The sequence below is a fragment of the Leucopleurus acutus genome (assembly GCF_964270905.1).
Source record: "Leucopleurus acutus genome assembly, chromosome: 11".
NCBI classification, from domain to species: domain Eukaryota; kingdom Metazoa; phylum Chordata; class Mammalia; order Artiodactyla; family Delphinidae; genus Leucopleurus; species Leucopleurus acutus.
The window spans coordinates 41,394,232-41,408,451 of NC_139152.1; the positions used below are offsets into that span (position 1 = coordinate 41,394,232).

General features: G+C 38.7%; 1 protein-coding gene across 1 annotated transcript in view; it reads right to left on the minus strand.

Moving 5' to 3' along the window:
- FAM186A (family with sequence similarity 186 member A) overlaps positions 1 to 14,220 on the minus strand; it is a gene marked incomplete at both ends in the record, with an annotated part of 118,691 nt that overhangs the window by 69,161 nt on the left and 35,310 nt on the right. Inside the window, 7 exon segments of the mRNA XM_082850435.1 lie at positions 2 to 688; positions 690 to 1,305; positions 1,307 to 1,625; positions 10,951 to 10,983; positions 10,986 to 11,117; positions 12,116 to 12,212; positions 12,216 to 12,335. Of these exon segments, the coding sequence (XP_082706561.1) occupies positions 2 to 688; positions 690 to 1,305; positions 1,307 to 1,625; positions 10,951 to 10,983; positions 10,986 to 11,117; positions 12,116 to 12,212; positions 12,216 to 12,335 (2,004 nt within the window).

Here is a 14,220-nt window from a genome sequence, read left to right on the forward strand (position 1 = left end):
ATCCTGCATTTTTTATATCTTTGTATTTTCTCAAGATTTTTGTCACAGTTTCAGCCACTTTTTGGAAATATTCCTCGATTTTTGCCTTTATGATTCCTAATTTTTCAACTTCTGCTCTTTTTAATAATAACTCTTCTTTTGACCTAGTCTTTTTATCCAAAGGCTTTCCTGTGTTATCAGTTTTCTCTTTTAGGAATGACACTATGGCTTTCTGAAATTCTTCTAGGTTACTCTGTTCTCTTTTGCCATCTGGAATTCCTGAAGTCTCTTTAGTTATTCTAGACTGTGATTTAACAAGTTCAAGAGACTTGACTTTCATGGCGAAGACGGACATATCCTTCTCTTCAGTTTTTTCTTCTTTGCTTATAATGGTTCCTGGAGAGATTTGGTGTTTCTTTCCTTTTATTTTCATTTTCTCAGAGGAATAATCAAGTTGGCTCAACCTGGATGGCTCCGCTTGGCTACTCATCTCACTTCTGCCTTCTTCGTCCATTGACTCAATGATGAGTTCCTCTTTATTCTCTGAAGAAATTTGACTTTTGCTATGTGAATATTTAAGTTTGGCTTTCCTGAGTCTTTCCCATATACTACTGGTTCCACTTTTGCCACCTTGGCTCTTTGTGTCAGAAGGGAAATCAGAAGGAAAATGTTGACTTTTTGATTCAGTGAGTGACTTTGATTTGCTTTCAGAAAAGGATTTTATTTCTTTTCTTTTCTAGTGCTTGTATTTCAAAGTGGTGATCAAGTTTGGTCCCTGTGACTTTCTGTTTACCTTTATCATCATTCACATTTGATTCAGAAGTCTCCTGCACATATGGGCCTTTTGTGTGCTTTCCTTCCTGTGATTGGTACTGATCAGTCCCATCTTTCTGAAAGGCACCGCCTTTCTTCGCTGATATCTTATCTATAATGATATCTTCAGTGATCTCTTCAGAAGACTTTTTCTGTTTTTTTTCAGGTAAAGGGTATTGCTGGTCAGTTATATCTGAAATTGTCTCACCTTGGGCTGTGTATGAAGGAGATGAGTCCCACTTGATCCCCAAGGCTTTGGTCCCTTTTTGGGGGGCCTCATCTACAACAATTTCAAATTCTTTGGCCAAAATATTATCTACACTGTCTAATGTGTCAGCTTGGCTAATGGCTAATTGTGGAGAAGGCTCAGGTAACACTCTCAGTGTTGATGTGGGCAATGCTTGGTGTTCTACGCCTTTGGATCGAACAAGGTGTTTATATTTTTCTTCTGCTTCTTGAAGTTTCTGCTGAAGCATTTCATTTTTTTTACTGAGATCTTGTATTATCTTCAGGAAAATCTTTTTCTCTTTCACTCATCTCGTTTGTATACATATTGGCACTTTGGAGGTTAATAACTTTCACTTCATCATTTAGTGTACTCAAAGCTTTAGAAAGGTTTTCTATTGTTGATGACATATATTTAATAGCATTGTTTTCCAATTTATTGAACACTGCAGTATCTTTGAGTTCCTGTAGCATATCTTGGATTTCTGAAACCTTTGTATTTGTTGCAAATTGATCACTAATCATCTGATCTGGTCTTAAAGCATGAGCTGTTGCACGTCGCTTTATAACACTTTCTATCCAGGATTTCCATAGAGAACCTCTAGATGCTAGAATAAATAAATAAATAAATAAATAAATAAAATAATGAGATCGCATTTCTTCTTTTGTGCTGTGCTCTATGTTTAAGCCTAAGCAATTTAGCCTAAATTAACAGATAGATACAGGATAAAGTTTCATCAGGAAAGTTTGGCCCCAAAATAAACAGCACTATTTTCAAAAGAATGACTCTTTTCCCACAATCATCTAGAAGTTCTTCTTCCAGAGTTTAGGAGAAGAACTCAGCTGTGACCTCAACTTACTTTCGATTACAATTTTGAGATTAGACATAAGGTAAACCAGAACTTTCCTTTGGTTTTGATTATGCTTGGTGCTTTCCATTTTCTTTCTTGGATTCCTATCTTTCTATTCTCCCTTTTCTGAGTCGAAGCTAACCTTGATTCTTTCAAAAGGATCACAAAAGAATAGAAGGCAAACATTTGAAGGGATTTCCAAAATGGCTGAATGAGAAACTCAGCAAATTTTTCCCAGAAAGGCAATGAAAAAACTGTGCAAAACTGCCAAAAACAATCATTTTAGGACTTTGGAAACTGAGCAAAGGCATACAACAAATTGAGAAGAATTTATTCAAGAAAAATTTGCTATGATGTTTTAGCCTGGAGCTGCTTCCATCTCCAACTCCCTAGCCCTATGGCCTGAGTTCTTCCAGAATGAGGCAGCCTGTGAGAACTGACAGCTCTACTGCCTGAGGGGGTTGATTTGATCTAGAGCAAAGCAATTCTTTAACAATACTACTTTAACCCATACACAGATCCGTTAGCAAAGAGTAGAAGCCTTACTGGATCAATCTGGATTAATTAACGATTGACTAATCATTGACTGACCACTAAGCTATGCTGACCCAAAAGTAACCCCTAAAATTCAGGCTTAAAAATAAAAATAAACAAACAAAAAAACACAACTGAGCAAAGATATCAGTGGCTGCCCACTGTGGGGGTTACAGACTCCACCAAATTAGTCCAGACAAGTCACTAAAAAACAAACCAAAAAGGCAACAAAAACAAACTCTGGAGGTTGTAAGGAGAATCAAAATCCAGAGTTGCTACAACATATTATCTAAAATGTCCAGTTTTCAACATAAAAAAAAGCATGCAAAGAAACAGAAAAGTGTGACCCATACACAGGAGGAAAAGCAGTCAGTAGAAATTGTCTCAGGGACCAGGGAGAGGAGGTGGGCAGATGTTGGACTTATCAGAAAAAAAGAAGCAGTTATAAATATGTCCAAAAAACTAAAAGAAACCATATTTTAAAATAAAAGTATGATGACAGTTACTCATCAAATAGAGCATATCATTAAAGAGGTGAAAACTGGAAAACCAAGTGGAAAAATTGGAGTTGAGTAGTACAATAACTGAAATGAAAAATTCACCAAAAGGGCTCAACAGCATGTTTGAGCTTACAGAAGAAAATAACCAACAAACCTGATGCTAGATAACTAGAGATTGTCTACTCTGAAGAACAGGGAGGAAAAAGAATAAAGAAAAATGAACAAAGCCTCAGAGACTTGTAAGATACCATCAAGCATACCAATGTACAAGCAATAGAAGTCCCAGAAGAAGAAGACAGTGGGGCATTAAAAGTATTTGAAGAAATAATGGCCAGATTATCCCAAATTTGATGAAAAACATTAATCAACACGTTCAAAAAGCTCAGCAAATTCTAAGTGGGATAAATACCGAAAGATCGATACCTAGAACATCATAGTCAAACTGTTGAACGCCAGACAAAGTGAGAATCTTTAAAGCAAAAAGAGAAAAATGACTCATCACAATCAAAGGAGACCCATTTAGAACAGGGGAACCGCAGTAAATTTAACAGGTCACTTCTTATCGGAAACAGTGGAGGCAGAAGGCAGTGGGATGGTATATTCAAAGTGCTGAAAGAATAATACTATTAACCAAGAATTCTATATCCAGCAAAACTATTCTTCAAAAATAACACAGCAAACTTGATGCTAGATTACTAGAAGTGAAGACATCCATTCCCTGAAATAGCACTCTTCCCAAAGTAGCATGAATGTACAGCCCTCATAACCATCATTATTGCATGTTTTTAAACACTTCTCTAAATGTATTACAGAAGAGCTATCACATCCATTCACTGAAATAACACTCCTGTCAAAGTTGCTTTCAGTGAACACTCATATATCCATAGTTAATACATGTATTTTTAAACTCTTCTCTAAATACATTACAGAATGTCTGTCACATCCATTCACTGAAATAAGTACATGCTTCTCAAAGTAGCATGCATGTACAACTCTTTATTTTTAATGAAGGTAAGAAATAATATATACTGACAGCAAGTAAGCATATGAGAAGATGCTCAATATCACTTGTCATTAGAGAATTGAAATTACAATGAGATACTGTTACACACCTATTAAAATATCTAAAATTAAAAAAAAACCAGATAGGGCTTCCCTGGTGGTGCAGTGGTTGAGAGTCCGCCTGCCGATGCAGGGGACACGGGTTCGTGCCCCGGTCCGGGAGGATCCCACATGCCGCGGAGCGGCTGGGCCCGTGAGCCACGGCCACTGGGCCTGTGCGTCCGGAGCCTGTGCTCCGCAACGGGGGGGGCCACTGCAGTGAGAGGCCCGCGTACCCAAAAAAAAAAAAAAAAAAAAAAAACCAGATAATACCAATGCTCGCAAGGATATGGAGTAACTGGAACTTTTGTTTATTGCTGGTGGGAATGAAAATGGTACAGATACTTGAGAAGACAGTTTGGAAGTTTCTTACAAAATTACTTACAAAATAATGCAGTCTTTTAAAAAATTTACTACTATTATTTATTTATTTTTGCCTGCATGGGGTCTTTTTTCCTATGCATGGGCTTTCTCTAGTTGTGGTGAGTGGGGGCTATACTCTTCGTTGTGGTGCGCGGGCTTCTCATGGCTTCTCTTGTGGAGCACAGGCTTTAGGCATGTGGGCTTCAGTAGTTGTGGCACGTGGGCTCAGTAGTTGTGGCTCGTGGGCTTTAGAGCGCAGGCTCAGTAGTTGTGGTGCACAGGCTTAGTTGCTCCGCGGCATGTGGGATCTTCCCGGACCAGGGATCAAACCTGTGTCCCTGCGTTGGCAGGCGGATTCTTAACCACTGCGCCACCAGGGAAGTCCCAAATATTTATTTATTTGGCTGTGCCAGGTCTTAGTTACGGCACACAGGATCTTGTTGCAGCGTGCAGACTTCTTAGTTGCGGCATGTGGACTCTTAGTTGCAGCATGTGGGATTTAGTTCCCTGACCACGGATGGAACCCGGGCCTGCATTGGGAGCACGGAGTCTTGACCACTGGACCACCAGGGAAGTCCCAATGTAGTCTTATATGATTCAGCAATCATGCTTCTAGGTATGTACCCAGTTAATTTGAAAACTTACGTCCACACAAAATACTTGCATGAGAATGTTTATAGTAGCTTTATTCTTAATCACCAAAACGTGGAAGCAGCCAAAATGTCCTTCAATAGGGAGATAAACAAACTGTGGTACATCTATACAATGAAATATTATTCAGCAATAAAAAGAAATAATCTATTAAGCCACAAAATGTTATGGAGGAAACTTAAATGTGTATTGCTAAGAGATAGAAACCTGTCTGGAAAAGCTACATACTGCATAATTCCAATTATATGACATTCTTGACAAGTCAAAACTATAGGGACCCTAAAAAAGCAGCGGTTGCCAGAGTCTTGGAGAGAGGGGAAGGATTAAACACAGGGGATTTTTAGGATGGAGAAACTATTCTGTATGATACTGTAATGGTGGATACATGACAATATACATTTGTCAAACCCTACAGAACTCTACAGTACCAAGAGTGAAACTACATACGCAAATTTTTAAAAATAACCACCTAGGAGGTAAGGGGATCCCAGGAAGGAATTCATACTGTGATACGACAATCTAACCATATTAGAAATGTATGACACAACCTCACTGAAAGAAATGGCAGTGCTGGGGAAGAGGTAGTGTTGCTGACCTAAGTAACTGGAAATGAAAGGATTCTGTAAGACCAAGGCAAAAGGAACTACATATGAAGGCTGTACTGTAGTTGATAAGTTGTTTCCCTTGGGAGTATGGGTTAATAATTCTGATACTGCTATACATGTATACTGGACTGAACAATTAAGTAAATGGATGGCAGATGGTAGGAACAGGTTTCTCACTGTTTTGGGTAGGAATTTACTGATAAGCAAGGGGAGGGAGCTAGAATGATCCATGTGATAATGAATTAGAGTTAGAGACATTGACAAGAACTCATGTTTAGCTTAATGTAGTTACAGATGATTATATACATAAATGTCTATAGATATGTGTATATTCATGGGTCAGCACACGCACACATTTTTTTTGCTCTGTCAGATGAGAGGGCCAAGGGAATTCCCTAGTGCTCCGGTGGTTAGGACTCCAAACTCTCACTCCCGAGGGCCCAGGTTGAATCCCTGGTCAGGGAACTAAGACCCCACAAGCCAAAAAAAAAAAAAAGAAAAAAAAGAAAGATGAGAGGGCCAAACAGAAATAACACCCTAGTAGCAATGACCACACATAGCAACCAGATCTTGGTTTTTAATACTATTCTCTAATGAAAGGAACCAGAAGTCCTTGGAGAAATGACAGATTCTAGAACTGGGGCAGGAAATATTCAAGATGAACCTGAAGCATCTTGTAACTTGTAAGTACCAGAAAGTAAGGAAGTGCTAAAAAAAAAAGATAGAGAGAATAAACCACATTGATGCGCGTATGTGAAAGGGGCACAAAAACCAACTGAAAGAGGTTCTGATGGCCAAAGCTGGAACTTGAGCAAGAAAATAAAGTAGTATTAGGTTTTATAACCCAAAGTATTAAATATCTGTGAGTTCATTTTGATATAAATAAATAACCTAATAAATTACTAAATAGGAGAGAAGAGACAGACTCCTGTGCTTAAAAGTTCAAATAATTTACGTAGATACTCCACCCTAGAGGAGGGGGCGCATAACTCTCCATTCCTTAAATGTGGGCTGCACATATGGACTTCCTTTTAAAGAGCACAATATGGCAAATGAGGAAAAAACTAACTTTGCAGTGGAGAAACCTGACAAGCACTATTTTAGCTAGGTGATCAAGGTCAACACTGAGTCATAAATCATTTGATAATATGTACCCTTGAAATGATATTGTGACAATAGTACTTTACCTCTGTGATCTTTCTCCCCAAACCCCATAGCCCCAGGGTAAATGTGGGAAAAATATCAGATGAATTCCAATAGAGGGGCATTTTACAATACACCTGACTGGTACTCCTCAAACCCATCAGGAACATCAAACACAAGGAAAAATCTGAGAAATTGTCACAGCCAAGAAAGCCTAAGGAGACATGGCAACTAGATGTAATCTGGTACCCTGGATGGGCTCCTGAAACAGAAAAAGGACACTAGGTAAAAACAAGGAATTATTAATCAATTACAAACTTTAATTAATAATGTCTCAATATTGGTTTGTTAATTATAGCAAATGCATCATACTAATGTAAATATTAATAATAATAAAGTATGGTGAGATAAATGGAACTTTATTATAGTCTCAATTTTTCTCTAAATCTAAAACTGCCTGAAAAAAATGAATGTGAAATGAAGACAATGCCAGATAAGCAATGACTTGGTGCTGGTAGACTGGCCTTACAAGACATAGTAAAGAAGTCCTTTAGGTTGAAAGAAAATGACACCAGAGGATAATGCAATTTCACACAAAGAAATAAAGAGCACCAGTATATGTAAGTAAATTTAAAAGACGGTAAAAATATTATTTTCTTTTTCCTCTCTTAGTCAATTAAAAAGACAATCATATAAAACAGTAATTTATATGGACTTCCCTGGTGGCGCAGTGGTTAAGAATACTCCCACCAATGCAGGGGACATGGGTTTAATCCCTGGTCCAGGAAGATCCTACATGCCTCGGCAGAACTAAGCCCATGTGCCACAACTACTGAGCCCACGTTCCACAACCACTGAAGCCCACGTGCCTAGAGCCTGTGCTCCGCAACAAGAGAAGCCACCACATTGAGAAGCCTGTGCACTGCAATGAAGAGTAGCCCCCGCTTGCTGCAACTAGAGAAAGCCCGCGTGCAGCAGCGAAGACCCAACGCAGCCAAAAATAAATAAGTAAATAAATAAATAACAATAATTATAAAACTATATTGTTGGGCATATAATGCGTAAATATGTAATATATATGACAAAGCACAAAGGAGGGGAAGAGAATGGAGCTATTGGAGCAAAGGTTCTATATTTTGCTGAAATTAAGTTAGTACTAATCTCTGGCAGATTGTAGTAATTTAAGGTGTATACTGCAGTTCCTAGAACAACCACTAAGAAAATTACTCCAAAAATGTAGGAAAAAATGGAATTAAAAGGTAGACTGGGGCTTCCCTGGTGGCGCAGTGGTTGAGAGTCCACCTGCCGATGCAGGGGTCACAGGTTCGTGCCCCAGTCTGGGAGGATACCACATGCTGTGGAGCGGCTGGGCCCGTGAGCCATGGCCGCTGAGCCTGCGCGTCCGGAGCCTGTGCTCCACAACGGGAGAGGCCACAACGGTGAGAGGCCCGCGTACTTCAAAAAAAAAAAAACCAAAAAAAAAAAAGGTAGACTAGAAAATATCTGTTTAGGGGACTTCCCTGGTGGCGCAGTGGTTAAGATCCACCTGCCAATGCACAGGACACGGCTTTGATCCCTGGTCCCGGAAGATCCCACATGCCATGGAGCAAGTAAGCCCGTGTGCTACAACTACTGAGCCTGCGCTCTAGAGCCCACGAGCCACAACTACTGAGCCAGTGTGGCACAACTACTGAAGCCCACGTGCCTAGAACCTGTGCTCCGCAACAAGAGAAGCCACCGCAATGAGAAGCCTGCAAACCACAAAGAAGAGTAGTCCCTGCTTGCTGCAACTAGAGGAAGCCTGCACGCAGCAACGAAGACCCAACACAGCTAAAAATAAAATAAATAAAAATAAAAATAAAATATCTGTTTAACACAGAAGGCAGTAAAAGAAGAATAGAAGAAGATATATGAGACATATGGAAAACAGCAAAATAGCAGGTATATATCCAACCATATCAATAATTACATTAAATATGAATTAGTCACTCCAGCCAAAAGTCAGAGATTGCCATATTGTATTTAAAAATAAAAAAAAAGGGGCTTCCCTGGTGGCACAGTGGTTGGGAGTCCGCCTGCCGATGCAGGGGACGCGGGTTCGTGCCCCGGTCCGGGAGGATCCCACGTGCGGCGGAGCGGCTGGGCCCGTGAGCCATGGCCGCTGGGCCTGCTCGTCCGGAGCCTGTGCTCCGCAACGGGAGAGGCCACAGCGGTGAGAGGCCCGCGTACCGCAAAAAAAAAAAAAAAAAAAAAAAAAAAAGCCCACAAGATCCAACTATAAGCAACACATCCTAGATTCAATCTTGCTAACAGTAACCACAGGGGAGCTAGAGAGACTATACTAATATCCGACAAAATAAACGTTAAGGAAAAAAAAATGGTTCTAGAGACAACAGAAGACATTTTATAATGATAAAAGGGTCAGTTCATCAGGAAGCTAACACAATTATAAACAGATGTGCATCTAACAACAGAGCCTTCAAATACAGGAAACAAAAAAACTGACAGAATTAAAGAGAGAAATAACAATAATATTGGAGAGTTCAATATCCCGCTCTCAATAATGGATAGAACAACTAGATAGAAAAATCAGCAAAGAGATACATAGAAGACTAGAACAACAATATAAACCAACTATAAAACACTGCACCTGACAACAACCAGATATATATTCTTCTCAAGAACACATGGAATACTCTCCAGAATAGCTCATATGCTAGGCTATAAAACAAGTCCCAATACATTTAAAAGAATTAAAATAATACAGAGCATGTTCCTCAATTGCAATGTGATAGATGGATAGATAGATTATATATAATCTCCTTCTGGTTCTGCTCTCATGGTTGAATTCTGACTGATACAAGTTCATAATACAACACTAAAACCATGATCCATATAAGAAAAAAATGATAAATTGATGGAACATCATCAAAATTAAACACTTTTGGGTTTCAAGGCACCATTAAGAAAATGAAAGACAAGCCACAGAATGGGAGAAAACATTTGCAAATCACTTTTCTGATAAAGGACTTGTATCCAGGATATATAAGGAACTCTTAAAACTCAATAATAAAAATGGCTAAGTATTTGAATAGCCATTTCATCAAAGATATAGGAATGACTAATAAGCACATGAAAAAATGCTCAACATCATTAATCATTAGGGAAATGCAAATTAAAACCACAATGAGGGCTTCCCTCGTGGCGCAGTGGTTGAGAGTCCGCCTGCCAGATGCAGGGGACACGGGTTCGTGCCCCGGTCTGGGAAGATCCCACGTGCCGCGGAGCGGCTGGGCCCGTGAGCCATGGCCGCTGAGCCTGCGCGTCCGGAGCCTGTGCTCCGCAACGGGAGGGGCCACAACAGTGAGAGGCCCGCGTACCGCAAAAAAAAAAAAAAAAAACACAATGAGATATCACTTCATACTTATTAGAAAGGCTATAATAAAAAAGACAGACAATGACAAGTGTTGTTGAGGATGTGAAGAAACTGGAACCGTAATACACTGCTGATGGAAATTGCAATGGTGCTGTCACTTGGGAAATCAGTTAACAATTTCTTAAAAAGTTAAACATAAGTTTACCAGCAATAGATAAGTAAATGACATAGAAATTCTACTCCTAGGTATCTCCAAAAAGAAATGAAATTTTATGTCCACACAAAAACTTATACATGTGTGTTCATAGCAGCATTATTCATAAAAGCCAAAAAGTGGGAGCAATGCAAATGTCCATGCACTGGTAAATGGATAAACAAAGTTTGGTATATGCAAACAATGGTGTACAATTGGCAATAGAAAGGAAGAAACTACTGATACATCCTGTAACATGGCTGAACCTCAAAAACATTATGCTAAATGAAAGACACCAGACGTAAAAGACTACATAAAATATGATTCCACTTCATGAAATATCCAGGAAAGGCAAATCTATTGAGACAGAAAAGAGATTAGTGGTTGTCTGGGGCTGTGGGTGGGAATGAGGATTGACTGCAGATGGGCCTGAGAGATCTTTGGGGGATGATAAAAAAGTTCTAAAGTTAGATTGTGGTGATAGTTGCACAACTCTAAATTTATTAAAAGTCATTGAATTGTACAATTATCGTAGGTAAATTTTATGGTACGTAAATTATAAAGCTCTTTTTTAGAAAAAGTCAAATCTATTTCCAAAGTCTTAGAGCACTCTTACCTGTTTTTTTCTTTTGTTTCTTCTTTTCTTCAAAGATGTACTAATTCTGCTCAGTAGCTTGACATTGCTCTCGATAGCTTTGAGCGTTTCTGGTAACATCTCCATTTGTGCTATACAGTGGTGGTGTTCATCAATATCAATTGTAGTCATCTCAGACAAAATGACATCTTGAAGAGAGTAAAAAAAAATACTTTTGTGCAGAAAAATAAATAATTATAACCATATAGGCTTATAATATTGGCTACCTATTCAATATTGTAGTATTGGGAAATATAGGTATCTCGTAATTATTTCTATTCTGAGGCTTCTCTCTATGAAGAAATTTAAAAAGAGAGACTTGGAATAGAAGGCCGAACAGTAAGCCTTGGCCATGAAAATATGGTTAAAATATGGTTAAAAGGTGTCTAATTTGTTAGTTCCCTGACTTCAGGGATGGGGATATCTAAAATGTGAACATGTGCTTTAATATTGGGGATCTAAACCCCAATTAACTCCTTTGGTAAGTTTTCTAGTATTTTATAACCCCTGTTACATGAGATTTCTTGTAACTAAATGAAATTTCTCTTTTTTGTATTCTTAGCTTATTCATTCTTTCATTCAACCAGTGTCTCCTCTGTCATGTACTGTTCTAGATCCTGAAGATACAGCATTGAATAAAACAAATTCCCTAATTTCATACTATTTACATTCTAGTGAAAGGACACAGACAAAAAATTTTTTAAAGACACATTAATTATAAAGTATGTCAGATGGTAAGAAATGCTATAGACAAAAATAAAGAAGAGTAAAGAATAATGGACAGTGCCAGTGGGTAGAGAATGGGGATGGTCAGAGAACACCTCATTTTAAAGAGAAATATAAGCAGAGAATGAGCCAATGTGGCTACCTGATGGAAAATGTTCCAGGCAAGGGACTAGGAAGCATAAGGACACTGGGCAGGAGTATGCTGGCATGCTTGAAGAAAAGCAAGGAGGCCAGAATAGCTGGTACTAAGTGAGCGAGCTTATATTTTCCTTATTCTATTCTTCCTGGAACAGAGAGCACCTGTTCTCTAAATAACCACCTTAGTCTTTTCTTGTTTAGTCTTCTTCTAATCCTTCATAATTTGCTTATAATTCCATTCTCTAGCTTTTTCATTAACTTTAAATCACTTCTGGAAACTTACTCCATTCTTCCAACCAGGCCAGAATGTAGACAAGAGTCTTTTCTTTAATTTCAGCAGTCTTGGCACAAGTAACTATTTTCTCCAGCAAACTTGCTCTCTATTTCTTGTGTTCTGTAAGGGATATTTTCTTTCCAGAGTGCACATTCTCATCCATAGTATAGTGATTTATTATTATCCACTGCACATTCTGCATGATGTCACCCAGCTGCATATTAAGGTCCTACAAGAATAAGAAGGGGGAATATATTAATAAATCCTCTGTTTGACAGTAAGCTTTGACCACCTTTCTTCCCGGAATGTCAGTGACAGTCACTATAGAGCTGTCTAATCAAAGGCCTGCCAATTCTAGTTTTTTGTTGTTGTTGTCTTTTGTTTGTTTGTTTTTGGCTGCGTGGCATGTGAGATCTTAGTTTCCTGACCAGGGATCAAATCCACACCCCCCTGCAGTGGAAGCATGGAGTCTTAACCACTGGACCACCAGGGAAGTCCCCTAATTCCAGTTTTTCTCTGAGTCTCAGATTTTCCTCTTAAATTTTTTTTCTCTGCCTTCATCCTAGCATTGCTATGATATGATGAAAAGAATATTGGGTCTGAAATCATATCTGGACTCCAACTCTAGCTCTCTCATTAAAATGACTTTTAATAAGTCACTTAACAATTCTGAGCTGCCCTGACTCATCTGTAAAATAACGGAGATGCTGAGTTTATAGTTGATGTGAGACGCGTAAGATGTGTGAAATACCTTATAAACTGTGGCTGCTGTAAAGAAACTAATTAATTACTAATTAATTAAAGGAAGTTACTTCTTTTTCTTTTTTTAATCAACGCTTACACCTGGAAAGCAGCTATCAGAATATTCCACAACATGACTTCTACTTCATTATTTCCCCTCCTCAAGAATCTATCAGCAAATTCTCAGTGGGGGTAATTACTGCCTCATATGGGCATTTAGAAATTTGTGGGGACTTCCCTGGTGGCACAGTGGTTAAGAATCTGCCTGCCAATGCAATGGACACGGGTTCCATCCCTGGTCGGGGAAGATCCCACATGCCGCGAAGCAAATAAGCCCATGCGCCATAACTACTGAGACTGCGCTCTAGAGCCGGCGAGCCACAACTACAGAGCCCACACACTGCAACTACTGAAGCCCACATGCCTAGAGCCCGCGCTCCACAACAAGAGTGGCCACTGCAACGAGAAGCCCGCGCACCCCAACAAAGAGTAGCTCCCGCTCACCACAACTAGAGAAAGCCTGCACGCAGCAATGAAGACCCAACGCAGCCTAAATAAATAAATAACTTAAAAAAGAAATTTGTGGAAGCATTTTTGGTTGTAACAATGAATGGGAGGGAAGATTTATTGTATTTAGTAAAAGGTGCTAAAGGGTGCCAGCCCACCCAACGGTGCAATGGACAGTATACATGTTAAAGAATTGGTCCGTCCTGCATAAATTTTGACTGTCCCATGGGATATTCACATAGGTTTAAAAAAATCTGTTTATAATTATCTGAGCCTAGAAACTTACTCTTTTTAAAGTATAAATGCAGAATAATTTTTTACAAAGTTTCATTGCTTACTGAAATTTCCAGGAATGCAAATATTTTGTAAATCAAAGGAAAATATTCTTTAGAATTTCTCCAATAAAATTTCACCATTCTGAAACACCATAGTACCAACTAGCAAGGCACTACTGCTAATAGTATGTAGTGCCAGTACAATAAACCTGCATTTGTATCAGCCTATATTTGTAGCTTTCATATTTATTTTAATTCTACATAAGGATGCAAGCCTCTATCTACTACTTTGTTATGTCTTCTAGTGAAGTTTGACCTAGAATTTACACATTGAAATGCATGTTATTATAAATTAGCACTTATATTTACCCTCACATATTAATTTTTTAAAGTATGAGTATAGATATTTTATCTATGAATTTCACTTCAGAGGAACAAAGGTATGTTAAAAATATTTTAAAAGGGAATGGTAAATCTGATAGATGGAGAATCACTGCTCCATCTTTTCCAAATTTATCAATTACTCGCTCAGTTTGGCTTCAGACAAACTGAACTCTCTCTACACTCCTTACAATAACATTAAGATTTGGA